General features: G+C 39.0%; 1 protein-coding gene across 3 annotated transcripts in view; it reads right to left on the minus strand.

Annotated features, from left to right (window-relative positions):
- Window positions 1-2,749: 2,749 nt before the first annotated feature.
- Window positions 2,750-15,926, minus strand: part of PRDM5 (PR/SET domain 5) — a 158,065-nt gene continuing 144,888 nt past the window's right edge. For all 3 annotated transcript variants that reach the window (XM_032462630.1, XM_032462637.1, XM_032462644.1), the window contains 2 exons: window positions 11,564-11,668; window positions 2,750-3,244 (listed from right to left, as the gene is read on the minus strand). In XM_032462630.1, coding sequence (XP_032318521.1) covers window positions 3,080-3,244; window positions 11,564-11,668 — 270 coding nt within the window. In that variant the 3' untranslated portion in view covers window positions 2,750-3,079. The remainder of the gene's footprint in view (window positions 3,245-11,563; window positions 11,669-15,926) is intronic.

Here is a 15,926-nt window from a genome sequence, read left to right on the forward strand (position 1 = left end):
GCTGGATCAGCAGCACCATTTTGTACTAGTTGTGTACTAGTTCACAGGTCTAGGAAATCTAGAATATTCTGACCTGGCCCAGACTGAAGGCTCCAGAGTTAATTTTTTATTCTGTTATGCAATAAATTAACCTGCGATGATAACATGGTTTTGAGCCCAAGGTAGTTAAGGCTATGAAAGTTCCAAACTACTAGTGCCTCAGCTGGTTAAATCATGTATCATTTCTAAATCTACTATTTGGAGACACAATGATGGTAATTTTTTTTTTTTTTTGTATCAGGGAAACCTCACAGGATTGAGGCAACACCAAAGTGATGAAATGCCACTTTTAAAAAGGTAATACCTAAAACATTCACCATAACTTTTAGCATCCTTCCATTACATTTGTGAAAATCAGGATTTTTCACAAATATTTTGAATGTTTAATATACAAAGAGAGTCATTATAAACCCATATCTGAGCCTACCCGTATTATTGAATACCTTTCAAAATTCCTTAGCCTTGACTTCAAGGTAAAAGAGTGTGGCCTTTTCCCAAGATAGTACCAGAACCGTAGCCTTTCACAGCAGGAAAGAAGAGAAAGACTTCAAAGTGGGTACGTGCTCTCCAGCTTTCCTATGAGACTTTTCCTCTAGGACTGTATTTATGCTCTTAATTTCTCAAACCTAAAAAAATCAATTCTCATATTTTTGTTATTGCTAAGTGGTCCAAAAGTTGCAGGACAGAAATGCTAATATATCTGAGATGCTTATAAGTAGTGGTCTTTTGGATAAAAGGTGACAGCATACAAACAGTCTTCTAAGGACCTGTTTTGGTTTCAGTGCTTTGAAAAGAAAGGGTGGTGCCCCAAGACGTCTTTACACAGGATTTTGAAAAGTTCTGCTTGATTACTGACCTTCAGCCTGGTCAGACCCAGCGCCTCATCCTCATCAGTTTACTCCACCACATGGCCGTAGCATGGTTCCCAGGGTGATTTCCTCAGCAGCCCTGTCAGTTGTGAGCCACTGAGATGAAACAAAATGGGCATTTGGCTTCCTTTCAAGTTTCACATTCATCACATAATCGGGCCATGGAGCATCCATTTCAGAGAAGGCAGCATCCGAAGGAATGAGCAGAACGTGATTAAATATACACACTACAAAATTTTACAGCTGTCCTTTGTATTCAAATGATATTAAACACACAGTCACGTTAAACTGAAAACACTTGAGTTCTAAAAATATACTGTTGAAACAAATGACATAGTGAGAAACAAGACCAAAATCTATTGGTATGAAATACAGTCTATAACGTCAGATACAAATGCTACATTACATATAGCCATACTGATACCTTCTAAATTAGAATCTGGGCATTTATATATTTTAAAGTTAGCTCTAGAGTCTCAAATCTAGTATTTTTACTGAGTTTAAATATCTTTAATGAATCTTTGTTTCTTTTTAAAATGAACTGAGCATAAATATAATTCTAAATCAAGTTTTCTAATTTCAAAGAATTGTGTCATCAGATAACCTTTCTCCGTAAACCATTAGAACTAAATAACTTCCTTGAAATTACATCTTTTTTTTTTAATTTGTTTTATGAGGCGGGGGGGGGGGGATTAGGTTTATTTATTTATTTATATTTGGAGGAGGTACTGGTGTTGAACCCAGGACCTCGTGCCCGCTAACCACACGCTCTACCACTTGAGCTATACCCTCCCTTGCTCCTTTCTTTTGAGTGGTCTCCAAATAAAAAAGTTCATGAATTGGGCTTCATTTTAATTTTTTTTCCTGGTTTTTGGATTCTTCTATGGTGTTTTGACAACACTGTTACATTTTATCACATCTTCTCCCCAAATAAGCTGTTCATTGTGTGTTGCTCTCCAGTATTTAATTGAAATACAGCCTTAAAAGAAGAAATGCTTCTTGCTTCAGATTCCCTTATGCATCAGTGATTATTTCAGTCCCTGTTTCGATTGTTAAATTGCCAGGTTTGTTTGGATTTTTTATTCTGGATTCCTGATTATACAGGATGGGGGGTAATTCAGAAGTGTTTCAGAATCACCTACTGCCAAGATTCTGGAAAATATCTTTTGCAAAACAGAGTGTAAGTGCTCTGAGGACTCTTATCTGTACTAACATGTTCTGCGCACTCCTGTGGAATGAGAGGGTAAAGGGCCAGGCTCATCATGACTAATACTGTAACACGCCTGTCGTGCTGGCACTCTGTCAGTCAACAGATACTGAGAGCTGTTCTGTTTCAAGTTTTAGTTATGTATATTTGTATATTGTTAATTTCTAAAGATAGCTAACACAAACTCAGGAGGATCAGCTTGATAAATATTTAAGTGTATTTAATATTTTTGTGTAGACCCTATAAAAGCATTCCAGACCATGAATGTCCATATCTGTATGATGAGAGGAAATGTTTCCTAAGAATTGTCTGGAATAAGCAATATTTCAATAGATGTTTTAGTTCCTAAATACCTCTTTATTTTAAACTGACCTGTTATAGGGAGCTATTAAATAAGATCAACTTTTGGTCTGTTTCACAGAATAGCAGATTTTACCCTATTAGAGACTTTGAATACTCTTGCCTCTTATCCTTATCTGCAATGAAATAGCTTGGAAATCTTCATTTCTTTCTGGCTAAACTGGTAATAACCAGTTGCAATAACCAGCATGTACAAACACACACACACGCAGATGCACACACACGCAGATACCCACAAGCACACGCAGGGATAACGAAATAAAGGAGCCTCATAAGGGGTATGTTAATAAACTTCATTATAGAGAGATGGCCAAGAAGAAGAGCCATAGCAACTTTTTCCATTTTTATAAGACATAACACAGTAGTCTTTTGAAAGGCTACAAAGTTATTTTTTTTCCATTTGTACTGTTTCTTGATAAAAGTAGTTTTTTGGGGGTTTTTTTTTTTTTTTGGCATATTATCTACAGACTCTAAAGTTCGGCAAATAAGAACTCTGAGACCAGTGAATTACTTTTGCCTAGTTCTGCTATGCTAATCAGGTGAGAGAAATCTGGGTTTCATATCAGGAGCCCTTCTGAATGGCTTAATTCCTGTGCAGCTACCACTAGCTGTCAGCTTCGCCGTGGATATTGTCCATGTGCACCTTGAGGTAGTCATTCCTTGTAAACTTCTTATGGCAAAACTGGCATTCGGCCAGCGGGCGATTGGGATTATGGGTCATCTTGTGTCGGATCAGCATTTTCTTCAGGCTAAAAGCCAAGTCACAGACCTAGAAAAGACCCAAAGACACCAATCATATTATATTGAAAAATCCAGAGGTACACCAATTTATCATTTACACAATATACATTATGCAAATTCCTATTATCAAGTAGGTACTGACAGGCATAAGAACAAAAAGTGCTCTTGAGAGAAATGGAATCTAGCATCCAAAGTAAGAAGTAAAGAAAATACATTTATACTTCCAAGAGTTGTTTGCATTTAATGGGCGTCCTCTGCATCCCAACCGCCCTCCCTCCCCCAGCTACTGTATTTAAACATCTCTGGAGAGACAACTCCCCAGGAACAACAGCTTTCTCCCCGTAATGGGGCGTACTGACAATTTCACATTAAACCTCGTAAGCAAAATACCTTACGGTCTAGGGGGCACCTCCAGTTTTGGGCACAAGGCACGTCTTACCAGCGATCTCTTCAATTCAGTCCCATTTGTGAAGTAAAAGGTTAGCACTGCTTTGAGCATCCTACCCGGAAGTTTATTACCCACTGTTCCAATTCTTTCTTTCTGACTTAAAGATATGCCATTTAACATATTCACTTCCTGTAAATTCCTCCAGATTGCCACCTGGCTCAACAGACATTAAACATCCCAATAATTTAAAATATTAAATTAACACGGAAGACGTAAGGCATGAATTTTCAGTCATACAAGAAAATAAAATGAAATTCTTTTAATACCAAATTTTCAGTCAAAGTCTGGTGTTATTCACAAAAATTCCCTTCACATGAAATTCTTCAAAAGCACACCCACTATAAAATAAGGCGTACTTAAATAATGTGAAAATTCCATGAAAAGCATAACGACGACGATGGGAGAGGTAAAGGCTTGTAAAAATACTGGGAAAAAAGCTGAAGTTCTGACTGAGGGGAAGCTTGTGAAAATATAAAGGCAAATAAAAAATTCTCTCTCTCTCTTTACGAGAGGAGGGGGATTTTACATCCACAGCAACAAGAAACTCGGGAGGGCAAGGCTGGCAATTTGGTAAGGAGAGGCAGTAATCCAATAATAATGTATTCTGAGTCATCCATAGGCAGCAGCATAGTGTGATATAAAGAAAACTAGGTTTAGAGTCTGCTATGGACTGAATGCTTGTGAACGCTCAAAATTCATAAGTTAAAGCTCTACCCCTCAGTGTGATGGTATCTGAGGCGGAGCCATTGGGAGATAACTAGGGTTAGATGAGGTCAGAGGATGGAGTCCCATGCTGGGATTAACACTCTTACAGACAGGGAGACACCCAGATCTCGCTCTCTCTCCTCTGCATGCACCCACCCAGGAAGGCCAGGAGAGGACACAGCTAGTAAGAGGATCCTCCCTAAAAACCCAACTACACTGCCACCCGCGAAGGCAGAGAATCTTTGTAAGTTTTATTCATTCGTATGTCCTAAGGGGTCAGTTGGTCCCCACAGAGTAAGCACTAAATAAGTGTTTGTTGAATTAACCTACTGGGTTTGAATTGGAGTCTGTCACTTACTAAGGAAGCATAAATGAACAGATGAGGCTTTTTAGCTTTAGTTCCCTCACCTGTAAAGGGACCATAATGATAAGTACCTCCCAGAATACATACGAAGATGAAATGAGGCAATTTATGCAAATGGGTGTTATCCTGCAGACACTCAATAAATGTAAGACTCCGAAATTAGGGTAAACAGGAAAATGAAAGCACATGCTATTTAAAAAAAAAAAACACACTTTAAACAAAATAACACCCACCCCCAAACATTTTAAAAGGGGATCAGAATGTGCCTAAGTGTGTAAAACGCTGATGGATGTGTAATGGTGCTCAGTAGCCCTTCCTCAAAAGCGCCTTGGAGAGACAGAGATTATTAGCATTCGTATTTTCATAGCCTTTAAAAGAAACAGGAGTACCACCAGTCTGAAGTGCTCCTAGTCAAAATGTCTACATGAGATGTTCGTCCCAGAATTATTCATAAAGGTGAAGTGCTGCAAATGACTTACTTGCCCAAAGTTAATGAGTACATTCATTTTGCTATAACCAGATGAGAAAATACTTTTCAGCTGTTAGAAAAGATAATACTTCAAAAAATATTTAAAGGCAAGGGACAATGTAAAGAGAAGAAAACAGAATAAAAAGATCAATGCATAATTTAATCTACAATATTGAAATAAAGAGCATAACTGTATCTGTAGAAGTAAGTGTTTGAGGAAAACATCAAGAGATTAACATTAATATTAGCTGGCATCAGTTGAGAAATTTGAGATCGTTTTATTTCTGTCTTTATTTCCTCTGTACTTCCTATTTTTTTTTCTGAAACAACAAAGAAGAAACTTTTATCATTAGAAAGCAAATGTTATTTTGCTATGAAAAAATATAGCTGGCCGAGTGAAGGTTCCACACCCTCATCTTCCATCCAGGCCTCAGTGCGCCCCCATCAGACTTTACCTTGAGGGACTTAACTCTCTCAGCTGCTGTGACAGGTCACCAGCATGGTTAGGTCACATGGCTAAATGTGATGGGGCCCCGTGAACCCTCATTTTACATGAATTTTCAGCATCGTCTGACATACCTGACCACTTCCTCCCGCCCTGCACTTAGTTTTTTCCAGAATGACTTAACGCTCCTTGTTTTTCTACTTTTCTGGCCACGTCCCCCTCCTTTCTCCTGTTCAGGCTCCTCCTCCACCCTAACCTTGAAGTTGGGATCTCAGAGCCTGTTCCTCAGCCCACTTCTCCATTCACCAGGCGTTTTCTCTCCTCTGATCTTTTTGTTACGGTTTTTATGGAGATCACGTGCAAATATCTGTCTCTGATCCAGTCATCTCCCCTGAACTGCACAGTGGAGGATCTCAGTGCCCTGTTGGACAGCTCACTGGCACCTCAAACTTAGTAAGTCTAAAACTGCGCTGGAATCTAACAAGTACAACAAGCTAGTGAATATAACAAAAAAGAAATAGACTCACAGATACAGAGAACACACCAGTGGTTACCAGTGGGGAGAGGGAAGGGGGCAGGAGCAATTTAGGGGTAGGGAAATAAGAGGTACAAATTAAGCTACAAGAATATATTGTATAGCACAGGGAATATGACCAATATTCTATAATAACTATAAATGGAATGTAACCTTTAAAAATTGTGAATCACTATATTGTACACCTGTAACTTACATGGTATTGTGTGTCAACTATAGTTCAACAACAACAAAGAAGACTTTGTTTCCCAAATCTAACTCTCAAAAAAAAAAAAATAGTGTCATCCTTCTGACACTTGCTCACTTGCTGCAAATTGGGCAGTCATCGATCCGAAGTCTCCCTTATCGCCACTTCACTTAATCAATCACCACTCCTTCCCCGTACATGTTTCTAGAAGACATTTAATTGCCTCTGTCTCCACTGCTGCAACCTGAGTGAAAATCACTACCTGCCTAGGCTAGATTCAATGTAAATTCCATAATGTGGTTGAGAGACCACCAGCTTGCTCTCCAGCCTTTGCTTGCACGCCCCCCAACCCCACCAATCACTGGCTTCAGCTCCACTTGCCTTCTTTCTTCCCTAACACGCCATGCTCTTCCCCACCCACAGCCCTTGATTTGCTCAGTTCCCTGAGCCCAGAATGCTCCTTCCCCCATGGCTGACTCCTTGTAGAGTCACTTGCTCAGGGCATTCATTCTTCCCTATTTTCTCACAGTCCACTCCCCGTTTTCTCCTTTCCCAAGCAGTCAGACATTTACTCAGGTTTATTTGTTTAATTTAATTTATTTTATTCCACCAGAACGTGAGTTCTCTGAAACAGGGGACGTGGCGTCCTGTACAACTGTTTCATTGCAGTGTCTGGCACCAGGACTAGGTTATTAAGCACTGACATCAGCTTTCACTGTGTGCCGCCAACCACTCTTCTAAACATTAGCTTGTTCCATCCTCACCACCACCCTTTTAGGTAGATACCAGCGTGACTATCCCCATTTTACAGAAGGAAATTGACACATACACTTCCGTCTCAAGCAGGCGGCCCAGGGTCACAGAACTAGGAAGTGGTTTCCAGGATTTAGAGCCAGACAGTCTGGGTTCAGAGTCTATGCCAACCTCAAAGGGCCAACAATTATCAAAGGCTCCAACTTCAAACAGAGATATGGGAGCCGGCTACACTTTTTCCCATTTGCCTGGCTGACACCATTTTTAGGAAGTAAAAATCTCTGAAAAAATAAAGGAGGTTCTCAGACAGTTCAGCTCACCAGCGTGTTGTGGGGGAGACAGAGTGCAAGTCCGTTTACACAGTCACCATGGGGAGTTACTGGACAAATGGAAAGGAACTGAGCAAGAGGCTGAAGTCATTGCTGATGGCTCAGAATTAAGGAGTTCTAGCAGCTCCAATCGGAGACGGGAGGGGAACAATCCAACAGATTGTTGAACAAGGGCCAGAGTAGAGGATTAAATGTCAGCAGAGGGTAGCTGATGTCACGGTTGTGAAAATGACTACCTAGACATTAAAAGCTATGTTTTCATAAGCTTAAATGCAGTCATTAAGGGACTTCAAATTGATGCTCTGCATAAATCAGTCAAATGTAAGGACGTTTACAGTCATTTTAAAAACAAGGGAGAGCAAGGAGTTCTAAATAGTATCAGGAATGCTTCCTTTTCTTTCTTCCCACCCGTGATTCTTACACAAGCCTTCAACTTACTCCAACTTAGTATTAATTTACATGCCAAAAATGGGAAAATATTTTGTTCTTTCCCTAGACGGGAGGTAAAGTGATTTTGTTTTGAAATAAAGTGAAACAACATATTTAACAGAAAGTACTTGAGAGATAATGTAGAATTCAATGCAAACATCTTCAGTTAACAAATATTTATCACAGACAGTGTGTCTACCTCTTCAGTAAGGGACATGGTGACAAAGAGCATTCTGCCCGGCCCCTGGGGAGTCCACAGTCTTCAGGGCAATACTTGTAACATCATGGACATAATGCAGAGAGAGGCACAGAGGAGGGTGCAATGAGCTCTTCCTGGATGCACAGGGGTTATCACATCCTCGGGGAACGGCATTCCAGGGAGAGGGAAGACAGCGACCGAAGGTTCAGAGCAGTGAAGAGCAAGACTCAGGTGGGGAGTGAAAACAGCTCACTAGGCTGAAGACAAGACCTCATTAGAAGAATCGCTTGAACAGGAAGTTCGAAGGCTGGAGCCAAATCCTGCAGATCCTGGTAATTATAATTAGAAACTGGAAGCATGTATATTCTGCCAGTGGTAGGAATTGAAGAAGAGATGGAAGCTAATGTCTAATTTATTCAGCAAGCTAGAGAGGACCAAACTGGAGTCAGGGAGGCCAACTACTGTTCCACTCCAAGCCAGAAATGATTTGTACATAAACTCAGACAGTGGCGCTTAATTCATTTATTCATTCTTTTAAAAATATTCCTTGAATGCTTCTTATATGCTAGGCAGTATTCTGGGGCCGGAAACATAGCAATAAGCAATAATGGGAACCTCTGTTGTCATGAAACTTACAGAACATGGTAAACAGCTACACAAAGCAATATGTAGTATTTCAGGTGGATGTAAGCGCCATGAAGGAGAAGACGACTACGGGGTGAGGGTTAAGGAAGTAGTGGAAATAAGAGGGGAAGGAATTTGAGCCGAGACCTGAAAGCAGCACAGGAACAGATCATAGAGATCCCTGAGCAGGGCGTTCCAGGCTGGAAACACCAATACGAAGACCTGTTCCCAGGAGTGCACTTGGGGTGTCTGAAAGAACAGTGAGGAGCCGTGTGGCCGGCGTGAGGTGGTGGTGAAGTCAGCGTGGGGCAGGCAGGAGGGTGGGTGCAGCTCATGTGCGGATTGTGCTGAAACTATGGTTTTCACTCTAAATGAAATAGTCGTCAATGGTTTGAGCAAATGAGACTAATATAATCCATATACAAGCCACACACATACATATAAGCTGACTCAGGTTCTAGACAGTGGATCACGGTGGGTGGCAAGTTTGGGACAGATTGTCAGGGTCAAAGACAGAAAGAGAGAGATCAATTACTAAGCTATTGCATTATTCCAGGAGACTAGGCCGGTGGCTGTGGAGGTGTAAGAAGTGTTCCGATTCTCAGCTTATTTATAGAACGATTCTGATTTGCTACCACACTGGATGTCGGGGGTGAGAGAAAAAGAGAAGTGAAGGTGGCAGTGGAAACTTAGAGAAGGTGATAGGTTTGAAAATTTATAGAAGCAACGAGGGTGCAGGGTTACTGGGTGATATCGCCCAGCCATAAAAAGGATTGATGTACTAATACATAAGCTACAATGCAGATTATCCTTGAAAACATGCCAAGTGACAGAAGCCGGTCACAAAATGTCACCTATGGTGTGATTCATTTATAGGAAAGATCCAGAATAGGTAAATCTGTAGAAATGAAAGCAGATCGGTGCTTGCCGGGGAGAGTGAGGAATACCAGTTTAATGGGTATGGAACTTTATTCTGGGATGATAGCAGTGTTTTTGGAATCAGAGATGATGGCTGGACAACACTGTTAATGTACTAAAGGCTACTGAATTGTTCAGTTTAAAATGGGTAATTTTATGTTACATGAATTTCATTTCAATTTTTAAAAAAAATCACCCTGGCAGGGTAGAGAGCACATATATTGGAGACTGAGTGTAATAAGAAACAGTGAGGTGAGGGTCCAGGCTATGTGTGCACTGTTGGTGGGAATGGAAACCAAGAGGGAGTGATGGATTTGAGAACCATTTAGGAAGGAGACTGGAGTTGGGGTGAGAAAGGACGACTTTTATCTGGAATGAGTAGGTCAGGAGGACAAGACTTTGGAACAGACAGTTTTCAGCTGAGCAGGCTGCATTTTTGGGAAGTTTTGGAAGCATTAGACTTGGATCTTTACTCAGTAGACCAGTATAGACTGCAAATAAAGGCTGAGTTTTTTAAACATATGATAGAAGTAAGTGGGATAGAAGTAGAAAAATCATGCCTGTCATACAATTTAAAGAAAATAACATCATGACCCAGTTCATCTAAGGATAGTAATCAACAAACATATCCAGCACAAATAAAAGCTGGGAGGAGAGGATGGTAGGACAATGTCCACACACAGTTAATATTTAATTTCTATCTGTCTCCCGTCACTTATTTATGTTGTGCAATTAAATAATCCAAGTAAGTTTTGCTTCTAGGAAACACTTCCAATAAAAGTGCCAATGGATTAAATTATCAATCCATCAAATTATTAATCTGGGCTGTACCTCCATCCAGGATAGAGCTCTACATGTGTACATTTCTTACTCTACAAGTAGTTCTTTCCATAAAGAAGTTCTCTGTTGATAAAGGTATTTTTATGAGTAGACCCACTGGGAGTACATTGTTGCCTTAACCTTACCACCAAAGCTTCCTGGAAAGACAAGGAAAACATTTCATGATGGTGAGTTTCCTTTTATATGTACTGCTTACTCCATCCTTTATCCTCTGGGAAATGCCAGTGGGGCTGAGTACTCGAGTTTCCCTCAGCATTCAAAGAGAACTGTGTGCTGTGCAATCTCACACATTACAACTTCAATGTTTCTTCTTACATTGAGCTACATTAATACTTTTTAAAAACTGTTTTTATTTTAGAAAGAAGCCAAGTGTTTTTCCTAACACCTCTGCCCATTTTCTGTCAACTGGCAATCTCACACAGGAGAATGGTGACACTGTTCACTGATAAACCACTTTTCTCTAAAGCCATCAATGATCCAATTAATTTTACTGACAATGGTAGTATTTTTGTCCTTTCATAAATAAACGTGAACAACTATGTCGATAATTTCTTTTCAATTCAAATGTCATAAGCAGAAAATCTAGACAATTACTAGTCGTGCTTTTTAAACCAAGGAGTTCATGCATGTTTTAGAATTCATTATTTGGCTTTAACAAAATAAATGATATCTATGACCAGTTAAATCTCTGGTTTAACTATCATTAACCTGTCAAAGACTTGGACAGACACATGAAAGCTGCCTTGAATCACCATGCATTTATACCTGGGAAGAACAACTCAACTGCAATAAAACAGGGTACAAGCACGTCTTAAAGAAAAATTTGTCTGCTGCCAGTAAACCAGGATAAAAAACATTGCTACAACGTGGTTACATGGATTATGCAATCAAAGGGCATAAAGCGCACAAGACATTAATAGACACCAGCATGCACACGCACACACACACACACGCACTCACACATGCACACATAGATGCACAGCTACACACACACCCTACATGTACACGTGGATGCACAGACACACACGCACACAAACACACATCTCCTGTTACTGGCGGTTCCCGGAGGACACTAGGGAAAGAAAAGAGCAGCTGAACTCACATCACACTGGAAAGGCTTCTCCCCGGTATGCGTCCTCTTGTGCTCATCCAGGCCTCGCTTCTGGCTGAAGGCCTTGCTGCACTCTGAGCACTTGTACGGCTTCTCCTGCCGGCAGTGAAAAGAAACCACCATGAATTCGAGTGAATTCTGTATGTGGGAGGGTGTTTTACCTAGTTCTGCAAGGAGCCATAGTACAGTCACAGGGGTACCAGGAATTACCTGAAATTCCCAGGGGAAAACAGCAATACTCAAAATCTGTTGGACAGTCTTAAAACCACTAGGGAGTTCACAGTTCCAACAACAGGCGGCACTGCGTGTCTTTCGCTGCGTCCTGTGTGTGCCAAGTGAGATTCTGATCGCCGTGATCTGACTACTTACTGAACTGAACGGTTAGGTCTGCTTTTAGTCTCCGATGTCGTGAGGGTGTCTTGGAGCAAGACAGTGTGGGAACCCTGGTCTAGGTGATGCAAACTGTTTCCTGTCTCAACAGGATTCCTGGGAACGAAAACTTCAGAACCAAATTTTCAACAGATTTTGGTGGTAAGTTTAAGAAGTTAGAGCCCAAATGCAATATAAGTATTTTCATTTCCATTATCCAATCTTTTTTTCCTAGGTAGGCTGTTCTTTTATAAAATCTAAATTACTTTTTAAAATGAGGCATTTTTTATTGTTGGTCACAGACTCTCAAGGAAAAGAAATTATCTCCATAGGAAAAGGAAAAACTGTCCAAATTCCTTAGCCATCTTTGATATCAGGAACTTACATCACCATCTTTTTAGCTTGGAATGAATTACAGACTAAATTAATTAATATTTTTCCAGTAAAACAGCTGGCCACTTACTAAATAGTGCACTGATAAAAAGATCTGTTCAAAGTAAAATTGCAATGAGATTTTTTTTTCAAGTACAGCTTCAAAAATATGTTATAGACACTTTTTTTTGATTGAGGTAGTAGGTATATGCTTTAAATTTCATGTTATATGGACAAGTTTCGTTTATACATTCTCCTTAGTATTTAAAAGACTATTATAAAAATTTCCAGACTTACTAAACGGTATGTAAATAATCAGACAGACTTACCCGTACTCACTGGCTAGCTTGAGAAACGGGACATGACCAGCCCAGGTGTCCCTCTCGATGGCCCCACCATGTCCCGACTGCAGCCCCACCCTCCCCCCCCCGGAGATGACCAGTCTCTGGACACAGGGCTTATCACTCCCTGGCTTTCTCTACATTTTTACTGTAAGAAATGGATGGATCTCTATGCAAGACATAGTGTTATTTTGCCTTTTAAAATTATGTAGGTAGTAACATACTGAATGTATTGTCAGTTCTTTTGAAACTCAGTACTTATTTCTGCTCAACATGCGCCCCCTGTCCCCACTCCCACTCTGTGAACCCCTGCAGCTCCTGCTGACTCATTCTCAGTGAGGGCAGTTTTATGTTCAATGGCCACACCACAATTTGCTTACATATATCCTCCAGGGATGGATAGCCACATTTTTCCCTGTTTTTCACTCTTACAAATAATGTTGTTCTAAACATTCCTTTACATGTAGACTTGAACACAGATGAGCATAATTCCCTACGATATTTATATGTAGAAGTGGAATTGCATCGTCAACTTTTCTGGGAATGGCCAAACACCTCTACGAAGTGAATAAAGTTTTACATGCCAATATCTAGCATATTGTTATAATTCTATCACTGTATTTTACAAATTTTGAGAGTCTCATTAGGTACACAGTGAATATGTAAGTTTGCAATTATTATTCTCCTGGCAAACAGGTCCTTTTATCAATTTGAAGTGACCTACTTTATCTGTAATAATCCATTTTACCTTAAAATTAATTTGGTACTAATGCAGCAATAAAAGCTTTTTAAAGTGAGTATTTGCTGTGGGGTGAGGAACTTGGTGAGATGTTGGTCAAAGGGTACAAATTCACAATTGGATGATGAGTAAGTCCTGAAGATCTAATGCACAGCTTTGTGATTATCACTAACAATACTGTAGTGTATACTGAATAGTTGCTAAGACTAGATCCTAAATGTTCTCACCACAAAAAAGAATGATAGTTATATGACCTGATGGAGGTGTGGTGTTAGCTAACACTCCAGTGGTAATCATACTGCGATATATAAATGTGTCAAATCAATGCTTTGCAAACCTTCAACTTATACAATGTTATATGTCAATTATATCTGTTAAAAATAAAATAAGTGAAATAAATAAAATAAAATTAGTATTTGCCTGGTATGACCCCTCTTTCACTTTCAAACCGTCTATATCCTTAGGTATGACGAGCATCTCTTGTAAACAAATATACAACTGAATTTTTTAAACCAAACTTATATCACTATTTTTAAGATACTGCACTTTAGTTTTTAATATTTATTATCATTTAATAATTATATTGTTATAATAGAATAGAATCACCATTATAATAAATATATAATGCAATTGATACATCTATTTATTAATATGTTATTAATTGATAACATGTTTGAATATATTTCTAACATTTTATTGTGTGCATTCTTTTATCTTGCTTGTTTTCTAAGATTTTTTTCCCCTGTATTTTCTTGCATGTTTTGGATTGATCCTTTCGCCTCATATTATTATAGAAGTTAGGAAGTCTACTTCTATCCTTTCAGTGGTTTTCCTTAGGATTTTTTTTACCATGTACATCTGACACAATTTAAAGTTTGTTTTCCCTCTTTCTGATTAACATGTCCTGTAGAATGCTCCTGTCTTACATGTGATGTGTAGCAGTATTTTATTTGTATCTTGATTTCTCATGCCCAGTATGGACTCAGTATTTTATACAGTCAGTGTGGTTTAGCTTTACAGACTTCAACAATTTCTTTAATTTTCATGCTTTTTAAAATACTTGACCTTTTAAGGATCTGCTAATAGTAAATTCTGTTTTTATTTGATAGAAAATAACTGTTTCTCATTTGTTGTTGAATCAAAGTCTACAATCCCAACTAGATGTATAATAGACTTTTTCTATTTTTCATGTCTCTTAACCTTTCTTTCTCATTTCCATCTATTTGTATTGCACTGTATGTAATTTCTTTAGAATCAGTTGATCAGTTCTCTTCAGATATGAATAACTTGCTACCTAATAGGAACATTTGAGTTTTTAATTTCCATTATTGTATTTCTAATTTCTAGAACTTTCTATGTGGCTCTTTTCAATTATGCTTAATTTTTGATAAAGTCTTACTTTTTATTCACGCTGCTTTTGCACATTTAAAAATATTCTAGGCATTTATATCACTTTCTTTATCTGATAAATCATTATCTCTGTGCTTTGGAAGTCTAGTTCTCCTGTTTGTGGTTTCTCCTGTCTGCTGCGCATGCCTCTCATTTCCTTGTGTATTTCTGGAATTTGAAATCACGAGCTCCTGTTTGGTGGTCTTTATCTGTTAAAATCCTGTGACCCCCGGGTTGAGGGTAAGTCCCTCCAGACAGCATTTGTGTTTGCCTCTGCCAGGCACTCTGGGATGCTATCAATCAAAGACTATTTAAAGTTTATTTCTTGCCTGAGGGTTTTCTGGTCAGGCAAGCATTTTAAGTCTGAACTCCAAACACACTTGAAGGAAGGATTGTGGTTACAAACTCTAAGTATAACTCTTTCTCTACCCAGCAATTACTCCAAGACAGTCAAATGTCCTGAGCATCTCTGCTTGCCAAAAGTGGACTATTCTCTGATTTCATTTTGAGTATAGCCTTTCTGGGGTCCCAGAACTATGGCAGGATGTGGCTCCATCTCACCGTATAACTTGAGCCCGGAGCTTGTCTCCTTTCCCCTCACCATTAAAAATCAAGTCCTGAGTTTATGGAAACCAGCAAACACCCTACAAGGTGCTGTATCCTCAACTTGACTTCCTCACTCTGGAGTCAAGCTCCAGCTTTTTTCAATGGCTCCTGTAGACTACTGTTACTTTTTTTTTTTTTTAAACGCATTCAGATCTTTGCTGTTTGCTTTATTTTACCATTGACAGGTGTACAAGGTCTCTTTTCTAGGATATGGAGTCTACCATATTGCCAGAAACAGAAGCAACTGTACATATTATTTTCAAGACATGAAAAATTATTTTAATTGGCTGTTCACAGTTAACAGAAAAAAAGTAACTGCATTTTCTTGGCAGTCTAAGAAATATGATGTTTATAACTTTTCCCTTCCAATCTGAATAAACATAATCTCTTTTCACATGCTGCATTATTTTTAGGATGTATTGTTTCTTCAAATATTGCCTCATTAAAAAAAAAACTTGAAAAGGAAAATGTAGTTCTAAGTATTTAGATCAGATATTTTCTGGGAATTCCTGGGACTGTGTATTAGGCTTTTATTATA

This window comes from Camelus ferus, chromosome 2 (genome assembly GCF_009834535.1).
Source record: "Camelus ferus isolate YT-003-E chromosome 2, BCGSAC_Cfer_1.0, whole genome shotgun sequence".
In the NCBI taxonomy this organism is placed as follows: Eukaryota; Metazoa; Chordata; class Mammalia; order Artiodactyla; family Camelidae; genus Camelus; species Camelus ferus.